Raw genomic sequence first — 26,165 nt, 5'->3', positions numbered from 1 at the left:
TGCATGCATACATGCATCCTTCCTTCCTTCCTTCCTTCCTTCCTTCCTTCCTTCCTTCCTTCCTTCCTTCCTTCCTTCCTTCCTTCCTTCCTTCCATGCTGGCTGGGGAATTCTGGGAGTTGAAGTCCACAAGTCTTAAAGTTCCCAAGTTTGGACACCCCAGGGTGAGATATTTTGAAAAGAAGCCTAATTCTGGATTATTATTATTTTTTTCCCCCAGCAGACCTGCCAGATCCCACTTGCTCGTTCACAGCAGGCAGCTCTGGCATCATCAAGGTACAATGAGGTCCTTGCAAAGAAGCTAATTGGAATCAGGTGTCCTCAACAAGGACTGGATGAAGTGCTTAAGCCTGGACATTAGATTTTATTATGAATAATGTCCAGAACAGTCTGCACTGTTCCAGGTAAAATGGCTCTCCGAGATCTTTTATTTACTGAACCACATTTTTAAAAACACAACTGCTGTATTATTAGACTTTCAAGGTAGTCAGACAATACCCCCAAGATTATTAACTCCGTCTTTATTGTAAGGTTACAAGAACAGAGCCCTACAAGTTTGAAGGGACATCTCTCTTCCCCCCCCCCCACTTTTATTTAAGAAACTTAGTGGGGTCAATAATTAATAATGGGAAACAATTCTTGGAATTCTGGATGATTGGTGACATTATGGTCAATTGAAAATATGAATGTATATTGTATCCGAATCTAAATGCTGGAGATGTGATTGTCTCGATGCGGCTCTTCCTCCTGGCCCCCTCCCCAAGGTCATTCTCACGTGCCATTACACCTTCCTCCTGCTCCCCCAAGGTCATTCTCACGTGCCATTACACCTACGGCAACAAGGACTCACCACAATGTCCTTACAGCTGGCATCCAGCGGAAACAACCTCTTCATCAGTTCCTTGTTTTCACAAAGGTATTTTAATTCAAACGCCTGCTGCCTCATGCTGGTATCCAAAGACCCATTGAATTCCAAGAGGAACCTCTCCACCGTCTTCGAGCCGGTCGTACGAGACGCTATTTTAGAAATTGCAGCCATGATCCAGGCCTTGGATTCACAACTGGCGTGGCTTTTAAGGATCCGATACAAGCTTGCTAAAACAACTTCAGGGTCCACGTTTTGCAGGAGGTAACTGTACTCCCCCAATACCTGTCACGAGGAAATCAGAACATCTGGATTAGGCAATAATGGAAAGCGTTCTAATCACCATCTTTTTAACGACCCCCATAATCCTTTGCGGGGTGGGGTTCTGAGCAACTGAACAGAGCTGAGTGTTTAATGGCTGGATGCCTTCCTATCGCCAGTGTGGAGTTCTATTCAGCAGATATATATTCTCACCGTGCCCAGAGAGAGAAGAATACTTGCCTCTACCTAGGATTGAACTCACAGCCTCCTGATTGTAAGGCGAGAATTCCATCTCTAGGCCACAGCACCACTGATAGCACAGTGTTCTAATGAGTCTGTAAATTCTAATTTGGGACTTCCCTCGTTTAAGAAGCTGCTAAACTGGCAAAATTCATTTTCTACTGCATGAAATAGAAATATTCAGCAAGAATATCGTTCTTTTTTTTTAAAAAAAGAAATACATCTAATCTTTTTTTTCTTACCCAACTCATCACTTGAAGAAATTTCTGTGGATAAATTGCATTTTTGTCCTCTAGTAACGCCAGGTAAGATTGGACAGCATGAAACCGCAGCTGAATGTCTTCCTTCTCGTCTTCAAAGCCTAAGAAAAACAGGGTGTGTTTTTTTTAAAAAAAAAAAGTCTTGGAAATTATTATTATTTTTAATAAAAGGGTTGGAATCATTGCGTCAGAGTTTGTTGCAGAAATGGGGGTCTGAGCAACTGAACAGAGCCGAGGTGGTGCAGTGGTTAGAGTGCAGAACTGCAGCCACTTCAGCTGACTGCTAAGCTGCAGTTTGGCGGTTCAAATCTCACCGGCTCAGGGTTGACTCAGCCTTCCATCCTTCCGAGGTGGGTAAAATGAGGACCCGGATTGTTGTTGGGGGCAATATGCTGACTCTGTAAACCGCTTAGAGAGGGCTGAAAGCCCTATGAAGCGGTATATAAGTCTAACTGCTATTGCTATTAATGGCTGGATGCCTTCCTATCGCCAATGCGGAGTTCTATTCAGCAGAAATATATTCTCACCGTGCGCAGAGAGAGAAGGATACTTGCCTCTACCTAGGATTGAACTCACAGCCTCCTGATCCCGAAAGCACACAGAGGATTCATTAACTTCTTTATACACATAATAACGCATGAGTAAATGTACAATACCACTAGTGGATTCTCCAACGTGGTAGTAGGTTTCTAGATTCTATCGTATCACAAGTCCTAAAATGGACACCCAGTCTCAAAAAACGTCATTAAAAAAGCACAACAAAGAATGTTCTTTCTGCGCCAACTCAGGAAGCTCAAACTGCCTTAAGAGCTGCTGATTCTGTTCTACAGAGGAATTATTGAGTCTGTCATCTGCACCTCCATCACTGTCTGGTTTGGCTCTGCAACCCAACAAGACAGACCCAGACTTCAACGGATAATCAGAACTGCAGAAAAAACAATGGCTACCAATCTGCCTTCCATTGAGGACCTGTATGCTGCACGAGTCAAAAAGAGGGCTGTGAAAATATCTACAGACCCCTCGCACCCTGGTCATAAATTGTTTCAACTCCTACCCTCAAAACAACGCTACAGGGCACTGCACACCAGAACAACTAGACATAAGGACAGGTTTTTTTTCCCAAAACGCCATTACTCTGCTAAACAAATAATTCCCTCGGTTCCACCACAAAACCATGTTCGACTAAAGTGCGCTCGACGAAACCGCGTAGCTGACGTCATCAACAGGACGACAACAGCGCGGAGACAGAAGCATGCTGTAAACGCTAAACCTAAAATTAACCCCTAAACCTAAACCTAACCCCCCTAAACCTAAACCTAACCCTTAACCTAACCCTAAACCTAACCCTTAACCTAACCCTAAACCTAATCCTAACCCTTAACCTAATCCTAAACCTAACCCTAACCCTTAACCTAACCCTAACCCTAACCCTTAACCTAATCCTAAAGCTAACCCTAAACCTAACCCTTACCTTAAGTTGAATCGGCTTGCTTTCAAAGCGCTATTTAAAGCGCCCTTCTTTCTCCGTGCTCGCTGTTGTCGCCCTGTTGATGACGTCAGTGACGCGGTTTAATCAGGCGCGGCTTAGTCGAGCGCGGTTTTGTCATGCCACGAATTCCCTCAACAGTGTACTATTCACTAAGGTCTGCACTACTATTAATCTTCTCATTGTTCCCATCACCCATCTCCTTCCACTTACGACTGTAGGACTGTAACTTTGTTGCTTGTATCCTTACGATTTATTGATATTGTTCCTGATAGTTTAGCAATAGCAATAGCAGTTAGACTTATATACCGCTTCATAGGGCTTTCAGCCCTCTCTAAGCGGTTTACAGAGTCAGCATATCGCCCCCACAGTCTGGGTCCTCATTTCACCCACCTCGGAAGGATGGAAGGCTGAGTCAACCTTGAGCCGGTGAGATTAGAACCGCTGAACTGCAGATAACAGTCAGCTGAAGTGGCCTGCAGTACTGCACGCTAACCACTGCACCACCTCGGCTCTTTGTACCCTATGACTATCATTAAGTGTTGTACCTTATGATTCTTGGCGAATGTATCTTGTCTTTTTATGTTCACTTAGAGCATCTGCACCAAAGACAAATTCCTTGTGTGTCCAATCACACTTGGCCAATAAAGAATTCTACTCTACTCTACTCTATTCTATTCTATTCTACTTTCTCTTCTCATATTCCATTCCATTCCATTCCTATTCTATATACACTAAGAACCTACGCACCAAAGACAAATTCCTTGTGTGTCCAATCACACTTGGCCAATAAAGAATTCTATTCTGTTCTGTTCTGTTCTGGTTACAAGCAAAACACAGGCAGAAGAAAGATTACTTTCTGTTTCGGAGCTCGGAGCTTAATACAACTAACTAAAGCCACGCCCAGATGTGTTACTTAAGTTTCTGTTTCCAAATAAGCCTCATTAGCTGAACCTTGCTACCATCTCTCTGCCAGCTCATGAATATCGTGACATTCTCACCCACGGTTTGCTCACCTTCAGCAAGAAGTCGTAAGAAACTGTTCAGAATGTCAGGATGCATTTTATCGCCTCCCACCGAAAACACGGCATTCATCGTCCGGATGAACCATTCGTTGTTTGGCGCATATGTGCCAGGGACATTAAGGAAAGGACACGGCAGTTGCCATCAAGGCAGGATTAAGTGTTCTATTACGGCATCAGATGTTTCATTGCAGAGTCCAAACAGTCAATTTCTTTATTAAAGTTATTTGCGCACGAAGAGGGGAAGCATTTATTTAACATTTTCAGGGACCTGAAATCAGAGCAAGGCGTTTGCACAAGTCTGTACCTATTACATACAGTAAGTCCTCACTTAATGGCTTTCTTGTTCAGTCACCGCTCGACTACAACCAATCACTGCGGTGTTCCTGGGGTCATAGGATCAACATTCAGGGGCTTGCAATTGGGAGGTCTTCACAACCACAGCAGCATCCTGCAATCACAACGGTCATTTGCAAGCTGCATGCCTTGACTTCTGGAAAGCCCTTCATGGTATTGGACCTGGGTACTTGAGAGACCGCCTACTGCCAATTACCTCCACTAGACCAATTAGATCCCACAGACTAGGCCTCCTCCGAATTCCATCTGCCGGCCAGTGTCGACTGGCGACCACCCGGAGGAGAGCCTTCTCTGTGGCTGCTCCGACCCTCTGGAACGAACTCCCCGTGGAGATTCGTACCCTCGCCACCCTCCAGGCCTTCCACATAGCCCTTAAAACCTGGCTGTTCCGACAGGCCTGGGGCTAAAGACTTGCTGCCCCACTTCGAATGGTATGATTGTTGTGCTTTTAACTATGTATGGTTTTTATGTTTTTGTAACTCTGTTTGTATTTCCCTTCCCTTTTTGAGTTGTGAGCCGCCCTGAGTCCCTTCAGGGAAAAGGGCGGCATACAAATAAATTAAACCTAAACCTAAGCAGAAATCAATGCGGGAAGTAGCAAAATCACAAGTCACAGGATGTCTCACTTTAGTGGCAGCATTGCCAGTCCCGGTTATGGTTGTTAAGGGAGGACTACCTATATTTGCTAGGATTCCCATGGGTTTCAGATGTCAGGAATGCAGCTTTCAAAGGCACAATACAAGCTCTGATATAAGGTGACCCAGTTGGAAGCAAAATTTTGAACCTAATGCAATCAAACCACAGGAAGAACGGCTGCAGGTTTGGGGTCTGGCTAGTCTAAAGAAAAGAAGAATTAGGGGTGACATCAGAGCAGCATTCCAGTATTTGAGGGGATGCCACAAAGGAGAGGGGGTCCAACTATTCTCCACCAGAGGGCAAGACAAGAAATAATGGTTGGAAACTAATCAAGGAGAGAAGCAATCTGGAATTAAGGAGAAACTTCCTGACAGTGAGGACAATTAACCAGTGGAACAGAAGTTGCCTCCAGAAGTTGTGAATGCCCCAACACTGGAAGTCTTTAAGAAGATGTTGGATAGCCATTTGTTTGAAACGGTATAGGGTTTCCTGCCTATTACTGGAGGTTTTTAAGAAGAGACTGGACAGCTGCTTGTCTGAAATGGTGTTGGGTTTCCTGCTTGAGCAGGGGGTTGGACTAGAGGACCTCCAAGGTCCCTTCCAGATCTCTTCTCTTCTACTCTACTTTATTCTATTCTACTCTATTTGGGTTAATTTCAAGGTTATCGCGAGACAGATGCCTTTAAAAAAACCTGAATTTTAGATGCAATAAAAGGAACTGTCAAAATGATATATCAACACATTTTTTAAAAAAAAAACATGTGGAGGGATACAGACATACACCTGATAGTAACAGGCACACGCAGCAAGTAAAAGGATATTTTTCCGCTAATTCTGCTATTTTTCCAGCGATGTTGATGATGGTATATTCCTCTTTGCTTTGATTTATGTAGTCGAGCATTTTCTGTACGATGACGGTGACATTTTGTTCATTGGTTATTCGATACAGAAGTTCCAAGGTCTGAAGGAGAAGGCAGAATGGATAAATTGGACTCCAGTTCAACAGAGGGAAAGATGGATTTTTAAAAAAGCTGCAGTCAGTTTAAGGACCAGTCTAGTGGGATAATCGAAGAAATGCAATTATTTATCAATTCCATTGCTAACAGTGTGTATCTCTGTAACAATAATCATAACTTGGTATTTATTACCTCTCTTTTAATAATGGGATCAGGATGCTCCAGGCACTCAATTATTGTCATTTGGTGTTGGAGAGCAAGACTGGGATCTTGCTGGATAACATACGTTAAAGCCTTTAATCCTAAAGAGGGGAGGAAAAAACTAGAAAGTTGGAAAAATGAAATTGTAGGTATTCGGCGTTTATTCCGCTGGGTTGAAGGGGACAAAAAAAAACAAGAGAACTTACCCAAATATTTCAAATTAATTTTAGGGGACAAGACAAATTTCCCAATACATTTGGCGGCCTTCTCAAACAGATCAGGTTTGGGATGAATTGTGTAAATGGTGTGGACGCATTCAAACAGGATTGCTGCAGAGAGAACATAACACAACACATCAGAGTTGGAAGGGGCCTTGGAGGTCTTCTAATCCAACCCCCTGCCTAGGCAGGAAACCCTACACCACTTCAGACAAATGGTTATCCAACATCTTCTTAAAAACTTCCAGTGTTGGAAGATTCACAACCTCTGGAGGCAATTTCTGTTCCACTGATTGATTGTTCTCACTGTCAGGAAATTTCTCCTTAGTTCTAAGTTGCTTCTCTCCTTGATTAATTTCCACCCATTGCTTCTTCTTCTACATTCAGGTGCCTTGGAGAATAGTTTGACTCTCTCTTCTTTGGGGCAACCCCTGAGATATTGGTGACATGCTATCATGTCTCCCCTAGTCCTTCTTTTCATTAAACTAGACATACCCAGTTCCTGCAACTGTTCTTCATATGTTTTAGCCTCCAGTCCCCTCATCATCTTTGTTGCTCTTCTCTGCACTTTCTAGAGTCTCCATAAATGAACTGTTATTAAGTCAAGGACTACCTGTATTACTGGTGAAAAAGACACATTTTGTTCCCTTTACATTAAGACAATCTTACTTCACCTACCATAGGTAATGTTGTGGTTGATTTCTGCTCTCCTTAAAGATTCATCTAAAACGTCATACATTAATTCACTGGTCCTGACAAAGGAGAAGGAAAATGTTCAATATCACTTTTTTTTAAAAAAAGAGAGAAACTTTGTTGTTCCACAGCTCTTTATCAGACTTAAAACAATTCAATGATTCTGAACAATTATTTAGCCTGCACCGTAGTCATATCTGCAAACTGTATTGCAAATAACAGCTCTCTCTCCCGCTTTCCATATCGAAGCTGCGAGAATGTTGTTGTTCGTTGCAAAGTCGTGTCCGACCCATTGCAACCCCATGGACAACGTTCCTCCAAGCCTTCCTGTCCTCTACCATCCTCTGGAGTCCATTTAAGCTCACGCCGACTGCTTCGGTGACTCCCTCCAGGCACCTCATTCTCTGCCGTCCCCTTATTCTTTTGCCCTCAATCGTTCCCAGCATGAGGCTCTTCTCCAGGGAGTCCTTCCTTCTCATTAGGTGGCCAAAGGATTTGAGTTTCAGAAGATGATAGATACATACATACATAGATAGTTACGGTAGGTAGGTAGGTAGGTAGGTAGGTAGGTAGGTAGGTGGGTGGGTGGGTGGGTGGGTGGGTGGGTAGATAGATAGATTGATATGGTTGGTTGGTAGATAGATAGGTAGGTAGGTAGGTAGGTAGGTAGGTAGGTAGGTAGGTAGGTAGGTAGGTAGGTAGGTAGATAGATAGATAGATAGATAGATAGATAGATAGATAGATAGATAGATAGATAGATAGATAGATAGATAGATAGATAGATAGATATGGTAGGTAGGTAGGTAGGTAGGTAGGTAGGTAGGTAGGTAGGTAGGTAGGTAGGTAGGTAGGTAGGTAGATAGATAGATAGATAGATAGATAGATAGATAGATAGATAGATAGATAGATAGATAGATAGATAGATATGGTAGATAGATAGATAGATAGATAGATAGATAGATAGATAGATAGATAGATAGATAGATAGATAGATAGATAGATAGATAGATATGGTAGGTAGGTAGGTAGGTAGGTAGGTAGGTAGGTAGGTAGATAGATGATAGATAGATAGATAGATAGATAGATAGATAGATAGATAGATAGATAGATAGATTCTGTGACTACATCCAGCCACCTCCTTCTATGTCATCCCTTTCTTCTTTTGCCCTCCATCGTTCCCAGCATGAGGCTCTTCTCCAGGGAGTCCTTCCTTCTCATTAGGTGGCCAAAGGATTTTAGTTTCAGAAGATGATAGATAGATAGATAGATAGATAGATAGATAGATAGATAGATAGATAGATAGATAGATAGATTCTGTGACTACATCCAGCCACCTCCTTCTCTGTCGTCCCCTTCTTCTTTTGTCCTCCATTGTTCCCAGCATGAGACTCTTCTCCAGGGAGTCCTTCCTTCTCATCAGGTGGCCAAAGTATTTGAGTTTCCTCTTCAGGATCTGGCCTTCTAAAGAGCAGTCAGGGTTGCTCTCCTCCAGGACTGACCGGTTGGATGGCCTTGCAGTCCAAGGGACTCAATGCAGGAGTCTTCTCCAGCACCAGAGTTCAAAGGCCTCCATTCTTTGGCGCTCAGCCTTCCTTATGGTCCAACCTTCACAGCCATCCATTGCAACTGCATTTTGAAAACCACTGTGAGAATTTACCTTGGGTCATCTTTTCCAAGTAGCCGCAATATTCTTAAAAGCTGGATTTGCAACCAAGGGGCTGGAGTGTTGTGATAGTTATAATCCACAGGGAGCTTTCCCCCGACCACCTGCTTCAGAATTGTTACAAAGCTGCTTGTCAAATCCTTATATTCCGAGGAATCTTCCTAGACAAAAATACAACACACTCAAGTAAGATTGGATTGACAAGTCGAGAATTAACAATATTTCGTCGCCATGTTCACTGCATTTCATTAGAGTGTGAAAGCTAATGTTTTAACAATTTCTCACACCTGAAGGCAACTGACAGTTAAACATGAAACATGGAACAAGCACTCTCTGATCAGCAAGTACAAAATCTGTTTAAAATAATACATATCTCTAAGGGGTCTTCATCAGGCGGAGTATACAGTGCCCTTAAGTGTCATCTATAGAATCCACTTTTTAAAAGAAGCAAATGTCATTTTTAAAAAGGATTGAAATTTCACAGAGCTGTTAAACCTTGCAAGAATTCAGTGATATTGAAGGTAAAGGTTCCCCTCACACATCCGTGCTAGTCGTTCCCGACTTTAGGGGGCGATGCTCATTGAGTATTGAGTAATTTATTTATATCTCTTTATATCTCATCTCTGTTTCTAAGCCAAAGAGCCAGCACTGTCCGAAGACGTCTCCGTGGTCATGTGGCCGGCATGACTAAACACCGAAGGCACACGGAACACTGTTACCTCCCCACCAAAGGTGGTTCCTATTTTTCTACTTGCATTTTTACATGCTTTCAAACCGCTAGGTTGGCAGAAGCTGGAACAAGTAACGGGAGCTCACTCCGTTATGCAGCACTAGGGATTCGAACCGCCAAACTGCCGACCTTTCTGATCAACAAGCTCAGTCTTAGCCACTGAGCCACCGTGTCTCTTTCAGTAATATTACACGAGATTTAATTAGATATTAAGGATAAGATTGCAAAAGTATTTTAAGACTCCAATCGTTTCTCTCTTGCCCACTGGATCATAATTTTATTTTAGGACATGTTCTAATACAGCAAGATTTTTGTTCATTAAAGAGAACACTGGATCTTAGAATACTAGTTGACACTGAGATATAGTATCAGTAAGTGGATAAAGCAATTACTGAGACCGTAATTATTATGAGAAGGAACCATAAAAAGCATTGAATTAGCAGTGCAAAAAAGGATTGGAATCTCTGAGCTAAATGCCCAAATCCCTATGATCTGTAAATATTATTTTCCAACTTTCTCTGTTCTCTGACTCACATACAATATTTATAGGCACGTAAAATGTGTTTTAATTTCAATCTTCAATCAGTTCGCTTTCCCCTTAAAAACCATACCCTAAATATTTATATTTTCCTCGTTGAATCATTTCTAGTACGGGTGAAAGTAGTTCTTGTTTACATTCTGCCATGGAATATGTGCTGTCACAATTAACACCCTAAGATGCTTAAGGATCCCACCTTCACCATCTGCAGATAGATGTGCAAAGAAGCTGCCATAACACCCACATCTCTATCACAAAGCGCCCGCCGGAATTTGTCGTGAATATGCTGGACTTGATTGGGAGCAATTAGGTAGAATTTGTAGAGTGCCTGGACAGCTTTTCTCCGAATAATTTCCCTAAAAAAAAGAAAAAATCGGATTGAGTTGAGTTGAACTCTTACATCCAGGATGACCCTGAGCCAGGGTTGAAATGCTACCGGTTCGGGCTGGTTCGCCCGAGCCGCTACTAAAAAAATGCTTTAAAATGTTTTTTTTAAGTTCCAAGGATCAGCTGTGCCACAATCAGCTGTGCTGCGCAATCGTGAGAACTTTTTCAAAAAGTTTTTTTTTAAAGCATTTTTTTTTTTACTAATGATCAGCTGTGCGACAATAAGGTGTGCCGGATTATCTGTGAGGTTCCTGCTTGTTGCAGGGGGCAATTCGTGTGAAGTCCAGCTGCTTTTAGAGTCAGTTGTGCAGCCATACCCACCCGGTCACATGATCACCAAGCCACGCCTGCCCGGTCATATGACCCAGCCACACCCACCAAGCCACGCCGACAGAACTGGTAGGAAAAAAAAATTGAATTTCATCCCTGCCCTGAGCTCTGCGTTTACAGAAGATTTCTAAGATCTCACAAGCTTCACACATACTGTCAGCTGCCATCCTATGTGGGCTTGTGTTCGTGGTGAGACTGCCATGAACTGGAGGGAAAGGGAATGAAAGGGGGGGAACGTGGGGAAACGAAAGTAAACGCTGAATTTCAAGATGCTGCCTCAAGGTCACCCAGCTGGGAGAAAGAGGGTTAGGAAAACATATTGCCTCAACTGGACTGGTTACACTGGGAGGGAGCAATGAGAGACAGTTAAGGGACGGAAAAGTAGAACTTAAGGGATTTTGGCGCGCAATTTTCAGTTCCGGCTTTGCACTACTGCAATACGCTTGATCTCTAATCAATTAGACCTTTCTCAACAAATGGAGCCAAAGTGTGGCACGTACTTTGAATGCTGGAGTTTGTCCTCTATGAGTGGAAGGACAGCAGGAATCATTTCTTGGGGGAAAAGCTGGCTGGCTGCTGTGAGGGCCATGCATACCTCCATGAGATTTGTACTCTGCAAATCCTGCCACAAAGAGTAAAATAAATATATTCAATGGGTTAACTATAGGTAGTCCTTGACTTACCACCCTCATTGAATTCCTGTGGCTAAGTGAGACATGTGTTAAGTGAGTTTTGCCCCATTGCACGACCTTTCCTGCTGCCTGGGAGCCCTCAGGATTTGGTGGTCTTCTTTTCACTTCTCTCCTCCAAGTAACTTGCTGATCAACCCATACGCCCAGTGGTGGGTTCCTCTCCCCGTCGCTACCGGTATGCTGCACACGGCACCGGGTGTCCTGATCATCCATGTGCGCTGTGCATGCATGCACACTCTTACCGCCCCTGCGACACCCAGCTCCTTGGAGGTCTCGCAGGCACCGCACGCTGTGCGCGCATGCGTAATTGGCCAGTTGCTCTAAAAACAGGTATGGAATGCGGGCGGCGGCCAAAAAAGCCACCGTACCAGTACGGTGGCCGCTGGTCCCATCTACTACCGGTGGGCCATACCAGCCGGAACCCACCATTGCATCTGCCCCTATCGCCTCCCCTTTCCTTCTCCATTTTCCATTGAGCAATGGTGGCGCAGTGGTTAGAATGCAGTACTGCAGGCTACTTCTGCTGACTGCCGGCTGCCTGCAATTTGGCAGTTCGAATCTCACCAGGCTCAAGGTTGACTCAGCCTCCCATCCTTCTGAGGTGGGTGAAATGAGGACCCAGACTGTGGGGGCGATATGCTGACTCTGTAAACCGCTTAGAGAGGGCTGAAAGCCCTATGAAGCGGTATATAAGTCTAACTGCTATTGCTATTGCTAACTAACTTGCAAGGTTTACAAGAAAGCAGTGCAGTCATCAAAGGAAGCTTATATTCAAGTTAAAAAAAAAACCATTAGCCTTCAGTAGATCCCGCCCTGAATGAAAGGGCAGACTTTAAAGGTATTAAGCACAATTTTTGTGTGCAGATATGTATGTTGAGAAGCCCGCGTTGCTATTTTTCACACAAATCATTAACTCGTAGTTAGACAGAAAGGAAGCTTGGCAGGTCTTAGAATATCCCTTCTTTCTTCTCCATAGGCAAGCATTTAACAAGCATCCTGCTTTCCCTTAAGCCTAGTTGACCATGTCAGCTCAAGAAATCATGGTTTAAAGCAGGCTCTGGGAAACCATACCTTCACCACCGTGTTCACCAGCAGAACTAGCAACTCGTGATTTTCATGCAGAAATAAAGAGATTGCCAAATCTAAGAAAAAGAGGGGAAATGTTCTGCATTAGGACACCAAATACTTTCCACCTCTCTCTAATCCACAAGTTCAGATCAACTTATAGCAGGGGTGTCAAACTCAAGGCCAGATCCGGCCCGCGGGGTGCTTAGAACCGGCCGGTGGGGCTCCCCTGGAAACAGCAAAGGACCAGCCTGTGGTGCCTCTGCCAGCGAAAACAGAGCTTGGGAAAGCCTTGCGCGGCCCTCCCAAGCTCCTTTTTCGCTGGCAGAGTGTTGCAGGAGACCGTCGTGACCGAAATCGCAGCCCGGGGTTGGCAGAGGGCTAGCAAAACAAACTGGGGGGAAAAAAGGAGAAATGTTTCCTCGTTTGCATTTGAGCATCAAAGAAGGGACAGGAAAGGAGAAAGGGGAAAGAGAAAGAAAAAGATGGAAAGAGAAAGAAAGGAAAAATAAGGAAAGAAGGAAAGGAAAAAGAAAGGAGAAGGAAGTCGGAGGGAGGTAGCAAAAGAAGGAAGGAAGGAAGGAAGGAAGGAAGGAAGGAAGGAAGGAAGGAAGGAAGGAAGGAAGGAAGGAAGGAAAGAAGGAAGATTATAATGAGAGTGAAGGAGGGTCTGAGGGAAGTCCTTTCTTAGCACTTGGCCACAGGTGCCCCTGACACAAGTGATGTCAAGCTGGCCATGCCCTACCAGTTCGCACCAGTTTGGTAGAACCGGTTCGTCAAATCTACAGAACCGGTTAGAAGAGGTTCCACCAGAAAGCAGGCCACACCTACAGAAGAGGTTCCAAAAAATTTTGAAACCCACCACTGACACACACACACACACACACACACACACACACACACAGAGAGAGCGAGAGAGAGAGAGAGAGAGAGAGAGAGAGAGAGAGAAAGAAAAAGAAAAAGAGAAAGAAAGGAAGAAAGAAATGAAAAAAGAAAAAGAAAGAAAAAGTGAGAGATGAAAGAAAAAGGAAAAAGGGACAGAGAGACAAAGGGAAGGGAGGAGAGAGAAAGAAAGAAAGAAAGAGAGAAAGAAAGAAAGAAAGAAAGAAAGAAAGAAAGAAAGAAAGAAAGAAAGAAAGAAAGAAAGAAAGAACAACAACACATGGCCGGCAAGCCACTCCCACCAGGTCACATGGCCAGCAAGCCACTCCCACAAAGGACGCCACACCCACAGAGTAGATTCGAAAATTTTTTGAAACCCACCACTGATGCCCACCCTTGCCCCCCAAGGTCAAACAAAACTCTGATGAAATGAAATTGAGTTTGACACCCAACTTATAGCAAGAATGACACACGTCTCTCCAAGAAGCTCATCAGCTGAATACTGGGGAGGTTTGGTAGATAGCAGGCCAAACACATGTTTTACCAACATAAAGAATACAAAAGTATTACGATCTATGGATTTGAAGATGAAGAAACCCACAATTCTTGAAAATACCTACCCACTCTTTTCTCAAAAAGATTCCCTTGCTGGGCCAGCTTGATGGCGTGGATGTATCCAAAAGAGGCCTCGTATCCCAGCATCTCACAATAGATCATCCTCACCATACACTCTTTCATCAATTTCTGAAGAGCGGAAAATGATATGAAATGTCCTTTAAAAAGAATATGGTATTGCTGTCTTTGTTAGTTAATTTATGTCTCACCTCAATCAAATATTTATCACGGTCATAAACCAGGATAAGGAGAGTGGGATATAAACAATAATTGCTTAAAAGCTAAATGATATAATAACAAGTTATACAAGGTTAAAATAGAAATATATTAATACATATGTGTTTGTGTGTATGTACATACACAAAGTAGATAGATAGATAGATAGATAGATAGATAGATAGATAGATAGATAGATAGATAGATAGATAGACAGACAGACAGACAGATTGATAGATAGATGATAGATGGATGGATAGATAGATAGATAGATAGATAGATAGATAGATAGATAGATGTAGATGATAGATAGATAGATAGATAGATAGATAGATAGATAGATAGATAGATGATAGATGGATAGATAGATAGATAGATAGATAGATAGATAGATAGATAGATATAAGGTGATAGATAGATAGATACATGATAGATAAATAGAGATAAAGAGATAGATAGATAGATAGATGTAGATGATAGATAGATAGATAGATAGATAGATAGATAGATAGATAGATAGATACATGATAGATAGATACATGATAGATACATGATAGATAAATAGAGATATAGAGATAGATAGATAGATAGATAGATAGATAGATAGATAGATAGATAGATGTAGATGATAGATAGATAGATAGATAGATAGATAGATAGATAGATAGATAGATAGATAGATAGATACATGATAGATACATGATAGATACATGATAGATAAATAGAGATAAAGAGATAGATAGATAGATAGATAGATAGATAGATAGATGATAGATATAGATAGATATAGATATAGATAGGTGATAGATAGATAGATACATGATAGATAAATAGAGATAAAGAGATAGATAGATAGATAGATTGATAGATAGATGTAGATGATAGATAGATAGATAGATAGATAGATAGATAGATAGATAGATAGATAGATAGATAGATAGATAGATAGATAGATATACATACATACATATACATATACACATATATTCATACATTTTCACAGATGTAGGTATGCTGGTCTTGTTGTATGCGGGTCTTTTCCCGTGTAAGATTGAGATTGTCTATAAATTTTGGTGGGTGAGTGTGGAGTGCTGGCTTTGTTTCAGTAAGTGGAATGACTGGTTGTGTGGTTGTATCATGATTGGTAGATTGCTGCTTCAACAAGAGAATAATTATGGAAGCTATCGAAATAGAGAAACACCCACACAACATGAATAAACGTGAAAATACCTCCCGCCTACCAGACATCTGGAAACCAGCCCTAGTCAACAAACGAGCCACCACCCAGGCCGTTACAACACAAAATAACAGCGGACACACAGCCAGCACCAATCAGCACCAATCAACCAATCATAATACAACCACACAACCAATCATTGCACTTACTGAAACAAAGCCAGCACTCCACACACGTAAGGGGTAAAATGAAAATGGCATTAAAAGGAAAAAAATAAGGAATCTGATCTAGTAATTGTAAAACTTGCAGCAGCTTTACAACTATCAGCACTGGCTAGAGGAGAGAGAACAATAGATATTACATGTTATTTTGTCTTTAAGACCTACCAGAGTTGTGGTTGGTGCGGAAACAGCGGCTTTTAAATTATTTAATTCCTGGTGGATAAGTTTCTCTTCTTCCTAGCAGTGCATAAAATTGAAAATGGAAATAAGCTAAAAGTATTTCTAGAACAGCACTTGGCATTTTGTGACTCTGACATTATTTTCAACTTGGCAAAGTTGGAGGATGGAAGGGGAGAGGGAGGGATGGAGAGAAAGGGAGGAGAGAGGGAGGAATGGAGAGGAGAGAGGTGGAGAGAAAGAGAAAGGGAGAGAGGGGGAGAGAAAGAGAGGGAGGGAGGGAGAGAAAGGGAGAGAGGGAGGGAGGGAAGAGGGAGGTAGAGAAAGAGAGGAGAGAGGGAGGGATGGAGAGGAGAGAGGTGGAGAGAAAGAGAAAGGGAGAGAGGGGGAGAGAAAGAGAGGGAGGGAGGGAGGGAGAGAAAGGGAGAGAGGGAGGGAGGGAAGAGGGAGGTAGAGAAAGAGAGGAGAGAGGGAGGGATGGAGAGGAGAGAGGGGGAGAGAAAGAGAAAGGGAGAGAGGGGGAGAGAAAGAGAAAGGGAGAGAGGGGGAGAGATGGAGGGAGGGAAGAGGGAGGTAGAGAAAGAGAGGAGAGAGGGAGGAATGGAGAGGAGAGAAGGGGAGAGAAAGAGAAAGGGAGAGAGGGGGAGAGAAAGGGAGGGAGGGAGAGAAAGGGAGAGAGGGAGAGAAAGGGAGAGAGGGAGGGAGGGAAGAGGGAGGTAGAGAAAGAGAGGAGAGAGGGAGGGATGGAAAGGAGAGGGGGGGAGAGAAAGAGAAAGGGAGAGAGGGGGAGAGAAAGAGAAAGGGAGAGAGGGGGAGAGAAAGGGAGGGAGGGAGAGAAAGGGAGAGAGGGAGGGATGGAGAGGAGAGAGGTGGAGAGAAAAAGGGGGGAGGGGGAGGGAAAATAGAGGGAGGGAGGGAGGTAGAGAAAGAGAGGGGGAGAGGGAGGGAGGGGGAGGGAGGGAGAAAGAGAGGGAGGTAGAGAAAGGGAGGGATGGAGAGGAGAGAGGTGGAGAGAAAAAGGGAGGGAGGGGAGAGAAAAAGAGAGGGAGGGAGGTAGAGAAAGAGAGGGGGAGAGGGAGGGACGGGGAGGGAGAAAGAGAGGGAGGGAGAGAAAGGGAGCAATAGCAATAGCAGTAGACTTATATACCGCTTCATAGGCCTTTCAGGCCTCTCTAAGCGGTTTACAGAGAGTCAGCATATTGCCCCCAACAATCTGGGTCCTCATTTTACCCACCTCGGAAGGATGGAAGGCTGAGTCAACCCTGAGCCGGTGAGATTTGAACCGCTGACCAGCTGATCTAGCAGTAGCCTGCAGTGCTGCTTTTAACCACTGCGCCACCTTGGTGGAGAGGAGAGAGGTGGAGAGAAGAGAGGTGGAGAGAAAAAGGAGAAAGAGACAGAGGGAGGGAGGGAGAAAGAAAGGGAGGGGGAGAGGGAGGGGGAGAAAAAGGGGAAAGCAACCTGGGCGCGCGGACTCTTCTGTCACACACACACACACACACACACACACACACACAAAATTGGGCACGCGCGGGGCGAGTGCGCGCGCCCGCTCTCTCCTCCCTCCCCCTCCCAGCGTCCTTTCCGCAGCGGCCGCTCTCGGGCGCCCGTGGGGGGGGGGGGGCGGCGGCCTTACGTGCTTGGAGGCGAGCGCGGTGATGCTGCGGATCAGGCCGCCCAGGCGGGAGGCGGAGGCGCTGCGGCCGGGCCTCGCCGGGCCTCCCCCTCCTCCTCCGCCCAGCCCCGCCGCCGCCGCCGCCTCGTGCTGCTGCCCGAGCCAGCCGGGCAAGGCGCTGAGCAGCGTCCGTTCCACCACGTCGCTCATGCCGGGACTGCAGCCGCCGCATCCCGGAAGAGCAGGCCCCGCGCTGGCCTCGGCCCCCGGCCGCCGCCCCGGCGCTCGTTTCCGGGCAGGGCCTCGCCGCGTTCCGCCTCCCGCGGCTCTCTCGCTCGCTCTCTGTCCCCGCCGAGGCGCATGGGAGGGGGAGTCCCGCAGCAGAGGGGAACGGGGGGGAAGGCAGGCAGGCAGGCAGGCGTTGGGGTTCTTAAGGAAGGAAAGGAGGAGAGGGGCAGGTGGGTGGGGAACTACAAGTCCCATCGTCCTTCTCCAGTTGCCTGCTAGGAGCCTCTTCCTTCCTCCCTCCCCTCCGCTCCCCTTTCCTTCTTTCTTTCCTTTCTCTCTGTCCCCTTTTCCTTCCTTCCCCTCTTTCCTTCCTTTCTCTTTTCTTTTCCTTCCTTCCTTACTCTTTTTCTCTTCCTCCCTCCCTCCCTCTCTGTTCCTTTTTCTTCCTTTCTCTGTTTTCTTCCTCTTTTTCTTTTCCTTCGTTCCTTCCTCTTTTTCTTCCTTCCGTCCTTTCTCTCTCCCTTTTTCCTTCCTTCCTTCCTCCCTGTGTGTTCCTTTTTCTTCCTTTCTCTGTTTTCTTTCTTCCTCTCTCATTTTCTTTTCCTTCCTTCCTCCCTCCCTGTCTGTTCCTTTTTCTTCCTTTCTCTGTTTTCTTCCTTCCTCTCTCTTTTTCTTTTCCTTCCTCTTTTTCTCTTCCATCCTTTCTCTCTGTCCCTTTTTCCTTCCTTCCTTCCTTTTGCTTCTTTCCTTTCTCTTTTTCTATTCCTTCCGTCCTTTCTCTCTGTCCCTTTTTCTTTCCTTCCTTTTTGCTTCCTTTCTCTTTTTCTTTTCCTTCCTTCTTTCCTTCCTTTCTCTCTGTCCTTTTTTCCTTCCTCTTTTTCTATCCCGTCTTCCTTCCTTTCTCTCTTTCCATTCTTCCTTCTTTCATCCCTTTCCTTCCTTCCTTTCTTTCATCCTTTTTCTTCCATTCTCTCTTTCCCTTCTTATTTCATTCTTCCCTTCTTTCTTTCCTCTCATCTTTCCTTCCTTCCTTCCTTCCACAGGTGCCCATCTCACTTCTATCTGGCTCTAGGCGCCTTACAATAAAAGTGAAGAATATATACCATCTAAAAAATAAATAAAACACATGCCACTGCCCAACCAATCATCCCCAGCCAGGAGAAGGGCTCTACCCATTCCCAGGGACCCAGCTACAACTAGAATTTGTGTCTGTCCGCTGTTTTTATTCATTCATTTAATACATTTACATGGTTCTTATCCTCAGTTACACGATTGAGTATTAGACGATTAAAAGATGACGTGGAAACATTTGATTAGATCTTCTGGTCAACAAACGGTGAGAAGCCTGATGATAGTTATTGTTATAGAAATGATTAGTAGTTAACTCTTTGGTTATAACTAAACAGTAACGTTGGGTGTCTTACTTTAAAAAGTTGCAAGTCTCTGTTTTCTTATTCTTTTCTATTTTCCTCTCCCCCAGTCTCTCTCCTCTATCCCTTTTCCTTTCCCCTTTTCCCTTTTTGTATTAAGAAAAAAACTTAAAATAAAAACATACTCTAAAAAAGAAACCTGAAGGTGGCACCAAAAGACAGCTTTCCAAAAGAACTTAGGAGAGTTCAAAGCTTTGAAACATCCTTAATCATGCAAACACACACACACACACACACACAAAATCATATCACAGAAGTGGGAGATAATCCTTTTCCTTTTACAAGACCGTCTAAATCAGAGGGGTCCAGTTGTGGATGTCAACTTCCAGAATTCCTCATGTTGGAATAGGAAGTTTGGGAATTGAAATCCACACGTCTTAATGTTGCCAAGGTTGGACACACCTGGTCTAAATGCCATGTTCTGGGTTTGTACGTGAGTCCCTTATTTAGGACTTTAATCTTTAGCTAAAATAAATTCAGTTGGATTTTAGCATGGTTCCTTTCAGTGGTGGGATTCAAATTATTCAACAACCGGTTCTCTGCCCTAATGACCAGCTGGGTTGGCGGGGCACTGTGGTCATGTGACTGGGTGGGCATGGCGAACTCAATGTCACTCATGTCGATGGGTGCTTTGCCTTAGCTGCTATAATGTAATAAAGGTTAACCAGAGAGGCAGTTTCTGTAATCAGGGCAATAAAGATGAGGCTAGAAACAACACCAGAATGTTTCCTTCCTGCCTTCCTTACAGGATTAGCCCTGTAAAGTGGGGGAAAACAAAAGGAGATTTCTTCCAACAACTGGTTCCCTGAACTGCTTAGAAAGTTGACCACCGGTTCTCCCGAATAGGTGCGAACCGGCTGAATCCCACCACTGGTTCCTTTACCAACTTATCCATGGCTGGAGTTTATGGCAGTCCCCTCTCTAAGTCCCTGAACTATTAGGGGGAAGTACAGCACAGTCAGACTGTGCTACCCATAAGTCCTGTTCCCACGCTTACTTTCAAAAGTAGCTTTAGGCTTCCTGTGGATGTATTATTTAATGATTACATTTAATCCCACCTTTATTACATTATAAATAACTCAAGGTGGCGAACATACATACATACATACATACATACATACATACATACATACGCCTCCTTTTTTCCCCACCACAACAATCCTGTGAGATGGGTTTGATTGAGAGAGGGATGGCCTAAAGTCACTCATTTGGCTTTCATTCCCAAGGCGGGACTAGAACTCATTTTCTCCTGCTGATTGGTTCAAAGATACCCAGTTGGCTTTCATGCCTAAGGCGGGACTAGAACTCATTTTCTCCTGCTGATTGGTTCAAAGATACCCAGTTGGCTTTCATGCCTAAGGCGGGCCTAGAACTCATTTTCTCCTGCTGATTGGTTCAAAGATGCCCAGTTGGCTTTCATGCCTAAGGCGGGCCTAGAACTCATTTTCTCCTGCTGATTGGTTCAAAGATGCCCAGTTGGCTTTCATGCCTAAGGCGGGACTAGAACTCATTTTCTCCTGCTGATTGGTTCAAAGATGCCCAGTTGGCTTTCATGCCTAAGGCAGAACTAGAACTCACCGTCTCCTGGTGATTGGTTCAAAGACACCCACTTAGTTTTCATGCCTAAGGCGGGAATAGAACTCACCATCTCCTGGTGATTGGTTCAAAGACACCCACTTAGTTTTCATGCCTAAGGCGGGACTAGAACTCACCGTCTCCTGGTGATTGGTTCAAAACACCCACTTGGCTTTCATGCCTAAGGCGGGACTAGAACTAACCGTCTCCTGGTGATTGGTTCAAAGACACCCACTTGGCTTTTGTGCCTAAGGCGGGACTAGAACTCACCGTCTCCTGGTGATTGGTTCAAAGACACCCACTTGGCTTTCGTGCCTAAGGCGGGACTAGAACTCACTGTCTTATGACGATTGGCCCTGAGTCACCTAGTCAGCTTCCATCCGTAAAGCAAGACTAGAACTCACCGTTTCCTAGTTTCTAGACGAGCACCTTAGCCATTACACCAAACTGGCTCTTTTTCTCATTTCCTAGTCTGGCGTACCAGCTGGGGCTGACGCCATGTCCATGTACCTCTTTTATTTACTATTCTACCGTAAATGAGCCTAAAGCATAAGATGTGTCAACATTACTTTTGGCTTTAAATTACGCCTCTCTTTGCCCAGGAAATCTGTTTGCCCAACACTGTTAAGAGAAGCTTAAGTGCAGGAGTTTCCATGACTGTGATTCAGCATTTACGGTGCATCGTTTGCACGTTGCTGCGCTTCCAGCTACCATCTGGCCATCCTTTCCTTCCAGGGCCTCAAAATAAACGGAACGTTAGCTGATGTGTTCCAGAATATCCTTGGGGAGGTGTAGGCGTGCGGTTTTATTTTCTCCCAGCCTCCTCCTGCCTCCTCCATTCTTCCCCTCCTTTGAAACAAAAAGAGTTGAGGTTCGGTCTTCTTTTCTCCATCATTTCCCCAACCCTGATTGTTCTGGGCTTCCCAGCAAACATCAGTAACTTTTCAAGAAATGACCAATAAAGCCAATAAGTGCTTGAAAAAAAGAGGCAGGGCAGATCAAGTGTTTCACAGACAGACGCCATAAGAACACCCGGTTTCTACCCGTAAGGCAGGGGTGGGATTCAAAAATTTTAGGTCTCTGGTTGCTGGGTGGGCATGGCCTACTCAACCTCCTGCACCATGCTGGGGAGGAGGGGGCGTTTTCACCCTCCCCGGACTCTGGAGGCATTCCCGGTTCCGGACTTCCGGGAGGCCTATTCCTCGCCCTCCCAGAGCCTCCACACAGGCCCTTTTGTGAGGGATGGGGTGGGGTAAGCAGGGCAGCCTATCCTTGCAACTACCGGTTCAGCAAACCGGATGTAAAATTAGCATCCCATTCATCCGAACTGGCTGAATTTACATCATTTAGATCAGGGGTGGAGAATGGAGCCCCTTTTATGACTTGTGGACTTCATCTCCCAGAATTCCTGAGCCAGCTTCTTGTGGCCCGCCAGTGACCAGCAGAGCTGGCAGTAGATTCGGACAGTGAGGAGGTTGGGGAGGAACATGGGCCAGTCCTGGAGTCTGGGGAAGTCTCTGTTGAGGGCTCTGTGTCGGAGGCAGAGAGGGGGCCAGAGCCGTACGCCAGTTATCAGCTGCCTTCAGAATCAGACATTAGTGAGGCAGACGAACAGCTGGAGCCTGTTCCCAGTGTGTGCATGTGCAGAGTTGCCAGATGAAGGGAACAGCTAAAGAACAGGGTCGACTTGGGAGTAAGGCCACAGTTGGACGATGAATGGCCCCTCCCAGAGGAAATAAAAGAGGAGCGAAAGGGAAGTGGAGTTTGCAGGAGACAATTAGTTCGCTTAATTGTGACTCTCCAAGACACCTTGCCAGGTTTTGCAGCTATCGGCCTGGCAGCTCTCCAAGCCAGATAAGGTCTGTGACTGTAAATCCTCCCTCGAAAGACTTTGCTGGATGTGAATGAGCAGAATTCACAGTCAATTAATAAAAAGGGTTTTTTGTCGGGACAAGGAGTTTGCTTCATACTCTTGGGAAGCCTAGGTCACATGGCTTTCATAACTATTTTTATTGAAATAATATGCTATTGAATTGAAGTTCTGCTATAACTTCTGTTCAATTTCCTGCCACAAATAATTTTAATCCATCCACGGTACTCAGACATAGCATTTATCTCTAATAACAGTGATTGGAAAAAAAAATAAGCTATAAGCGGATACTATCATGGTATTCAGAGATAAGTACATCTCTTGCCCTTATTATAGTTAGAAAGTCATTGAAAACTTGGCTGTTTTCCCAGGCTTCAGGCAAATTGTGGCTGAGCCACTATAGATTATTGTATTGTAATTCAGAGTCTTCATGCTTAGGATCCTTTTCTTCTTGGAATTATTATTATTTTTAAATATAAGCCACCCAGGATCATCGAGTCACATGATCTCTGAGCTGAATGAAAACCATCATTTTACTTGAACTCATTCTCCTGTTCCTTTCTTCCACCTTTTGCCATCCAGGGCTCTGAGCAACCCCAATCTGTTTTATTTCAATATAGTAGCTGTATTAATAAGTACTCTTATGACTGGAATTCATTTGTTGCTCTTAAGGACCTGTTACGCTGTCCTCTCTCCATGGTGTTTTTACAAGCGATCATTGCGACAAGAGGAGAATATCTCACATAATCGTCGTTGCTTTAGCCATTCAGTCTTGTCCCACTCTTGTGTGACTTTACACACAAGTGCTCTCCAAGGTAGACTGTCAAATGCAGCTTCTTCCAGTTGTTGGATGTTCATCATATAATACATTTAATTCTTAAAAAGACGCTTGCTCCTGGGGAGGAAAGCTATGGCATATCTAGACAGCATACTAAAAAGCAGAGACATCACCCTGTCAACAAAAGTGTGTATAGTCAAGGCTATGGTTTTCCCCGTTGCAATGGATGGCTGTGAAAGTTGGATTCTAAGGAAGGCTGAGTGCCAAAGAATGGAGGCCTTTGAACTCTGGTGCTGGAGAAGACTCCTGCATTGAGTCCCTTGGACTTCAAGGCAATCAAACCAGTCAGTCTTAGAGGAGATCAACCCTGATTGCTCTTTAGAAGGCCAGATCCTGAAGATGAAACTCAAATACTTTTGCCATCTAATGAGAAGGAAGGACTCCCTGGAGAAGAGCCTCATGCTGGGAAAGATTGAGGGCAAAAAAAGAAGGGGACGACAGAGAATGAGATGGTTGGATGGAGTCACTGAAGCAGTCGGTGTGAGCTTAAATGGACTCCAGAGGATGGTAGAGGACAGGAAGGCCTGGAGGAACGTTGTCCATGGAGTCACGATGGGTCGGACACATCTTCGCAACTAACAGCAACAATTTATTCCTTAACAGAACTCTGACCTGTGCACTTTTGCCCTTACCAGTGGCTTCCTTACTCATTTGACAAATATTTTGATGGATGAAAAGGGGCCAGAAAGGCGAATTTACCACATGCAGCAACTGTTGTACAGTTATATCTTCTTGAAAAGAAACCCGCTTTAGCATCTTTCTGCCCTTTTGCTGCTGCAAACTGATCTTCCTCCCATAATCTTGGAGTGTGGGAAGCCTTGTAACAGCCTGAATCTTTGTTTTAAGAAGCACCCAGCACAAAAGACACATTCTCCTTGCCCTGTGAGTTGGGGCAGTCAAAAATGCCATTGATCATAAATGTCAGCTGACCCTGGACATCAAGAGAGAGTCAGTGTTGTGTGCGTCCGGCCATGATGGGTTACCCTTTCTCTTTCAAAATGAGGTGGGCAGGGGCATCTTTCTAGAAGCAAGGTTTTTTTTTTCTTTCCACTGGCAGAACACGCTTGGAAACAAAGCATGTTTTCGAGCTGAGCTTTAATGCTTTTCCGTAGTTCTTTCTAGCGAGTGAGGCTGGGCTGGGAAGAGAGCGGGAGCCTTGCACGCATGCTCCAGCATCCGCAGCCCCCCCACCCATCCCTTTCTCATCCCTGATCTCCTCCCCTCTTCTCTCCTCCACCCCTGCTAGGAGCTGCCAAGAGCGAAAGGAACTAGCTCATCTATTGATAGGGAAAGGAGGGGAAAGCGGAGGCTGGTTTGTCACCGGGAACCTCTCCAACATCCTCCTAAGTCGCTGGTTGATCCAGGAGCAGCTGGGACTCTGGGTATTTCAGCACCAGCATCCCTGGACAGCTCCGAATTCATTGAACTGGTACTTGAAGCTGCTGGCTGAATCCACCCAGAGAGCTACGTCATCACACAAGGAAAAAGAAGCGAAGCATCCTTGCTGGGCGCTCCTTTGATCAGCACAAGATCCCGCTTCTCCCCCCCACGCCCTGAGCCCCGCAGCGGGGTTTTCTCCTAAACCATGGGCAGAAAGATGCTCCTCAGCCTGCTAACCATGTTGTCCTTGATCGTAGGCCAAATGTTGGGTTTCCCGAAGCCTGAAGGTGCAAGAGAAGGTAAGCAGACCAGCCTCCCGTTGGGGTTGGTCTCATTTTAAACTTCCTCGTCTTTCAGTAGTTGTAGTGTTAGGGTTGCCTTTGCAACGCGAAGGGAACGACTTAAGGAGAGGCTGCGAGGCTGAACAATTTCTAAAGAATAGAAATCATGCCCCGTCGGTTCGATTTGGTTCCAAAATCTACCGTATTCAGATCTGGAACAAGTTAAAACAAGGCAAGGGGGGAAAAAAAGGGAGGAATTTCAGAAAGAAATTGGAGGGAAAAGTTTGCATTCCTTTTGTTCTAGATTTCTTTTTTGCATACTGGGCCTGTTTGATTTGCAAGGAAACGTTTTCCCAGCCTCTCCCTGTACAGGTTTCTCTTAATATCATACAATCTTTTAATCTCTTGATTATTCCAAGCTGATTACGTTACTGCTATTTTAGTCCGGTCCTGATGAGATTTTTTTCTTCTTCTTTATAAATTGTGTGCATTTAGATGATTCGTCTGATGACAAATAACAGCGATACTGTCTTGTGAAGGAATATCCAGGGCTAATTTCATTAATTAAAAATAAATAAATAAAATCTATTTGTTTTATTTCCCCGCTGATAAGATTCCTCTGGAACTTGTTCCAGCATTTTTTAAATAAGTGGATTATTAGCGGAAGAGGTCGGGATGGACCTTAATAATATGTTTTATTATTATATAGGTAGGTTATGTGCAAGACAGCAAACCCAAAACCCTGATCGTACCACAGCTGTCTAAATATATATGTCTCTATTCCAGATAAAACAGTATACAACAGAGAACTAAGTGTAGAGAGACCCTTGGAAGAACAGGTAGGTAAAGCAAGTTTCTACACAAATGTATTTCAGTACTGTAAAAATCAGGAGACTCCTAAGCCTCTAATTGCTAGGAAAATCCCTGTGATCTAAAGAAATTAATTTCGTAGCACTAAATCAAAAACCAAACAAACAAACTCAACGGAGCTCCCCCCAGAGTTCTGTGTAAATTACAAAACGAATAGACCAATGAATAGTAAAAATACACCGAAGTGAGG

General features: G+C 44.5%; 2 protein-coding genes across 2 annotated transcripts in view; one reads left to right on the top strand and one right to left on the bottom strand.

Annotated features, from left to right (window-relative positions):
• AP4E1 (adaptor related protein complex 4 subunit epsilon 1) overlaps positions 1–17,814 on the bottom strand; it is a 28,768-nt gene extending 10,954 nt beyond the window's left edge. Inside the window, exons 1-14 of the mRNA XM_087707592.1 lie at positions 17,525–17,814; positions 15,877–15,948; positions 14,103–14,226; positions 12,607–12,677; positions 11,344–11,465; positions 10,323–10,482; positions 8,853–9,019; positions 7,181–7,254; positions 6,491–6,613; positions 6,276–6,385; positions 5,949–6,088; positions 4,129–4,241; positions 1,609–1,727; positions 851–1,150 (exon numbers count right to left, since the gene is read on the bottom strand). Of these exons, the coding sequence (XP_087563718.1) occupies positions 851–1,150; positions 1,609–1,727; positions 4,129–4,241; positions 5,949–6,088; positions 6,276–6,385; positions 6,491–6,613; positions 7,181–7,254; positions 8,853–9,019; positions 10,323–10,482; positions 11,344–11,465; positions 12,607–12,677; positions 14,103–14,226; positions 15,877–15,948; positions 17,525–17,713 (1,884 nt within the window). The 5' untranslated portion in view covers positions 17,714–17,814. The remainder of the gene's footprint in view (positions 1–850; positions 1,151–1,608; positions 1,728–4,128; positions 4,242–5,948; positions 6,089–6,275; positions 6,386–6,490; positions 6,614–7,180; positions 7,255–8,852; positions 9,020–10,322; positions 10,483–11,343; positions 11,466–12,606; positions 12,678–14,102; positions 14,227–15,876; positions 15,949–17,524) is intronic.
• A 6,848-nt stretch (positions 17,815–24,662) lies between these two features.
• SCG3 (secretogranin III) overlaps positions 24,663–26,165 on the top strand; it is a 34,115-nt gene continuing 32,612 nt past the window's right edge. Inside the window, exons 1-2 of the mRNA XM_087704185.1 lie at positions 24,663–25,123; positions 25,892–25,944. Of these exons, the coding sequence (XP_087560311.1) occupies positions 25,030–25,123; positions 25,892–25,944 (147 nt within the window). The 5' untranslated portion in view covers positions 24,663–25,029. The remainder of the gene's footprint in view (positions 25,124–25,891; positions 25,945–26,165) is intronic.

Source organism: Thamnophis sirtalis, unplaced genomic scaffold (assembly GCF_051295495.1).
Source record: "Thamnophis sirtalis isolate CommonGarterSnake01/CBP01778 unplaced genomic scaffold, rThaSir2_p1.2 scaffold_2, whole genome shotgun sequence".
NCBI lineage: Eukaryota > Metazoa > Chordata > Lepidosauria > Squamata > Natricidae > Thamnophis > Thamnophis sirtalis.
Note: the sequence above shows the minus strand (reverse complement) of the source record. Positions and strands in the feature narration are given on the sequence as shown.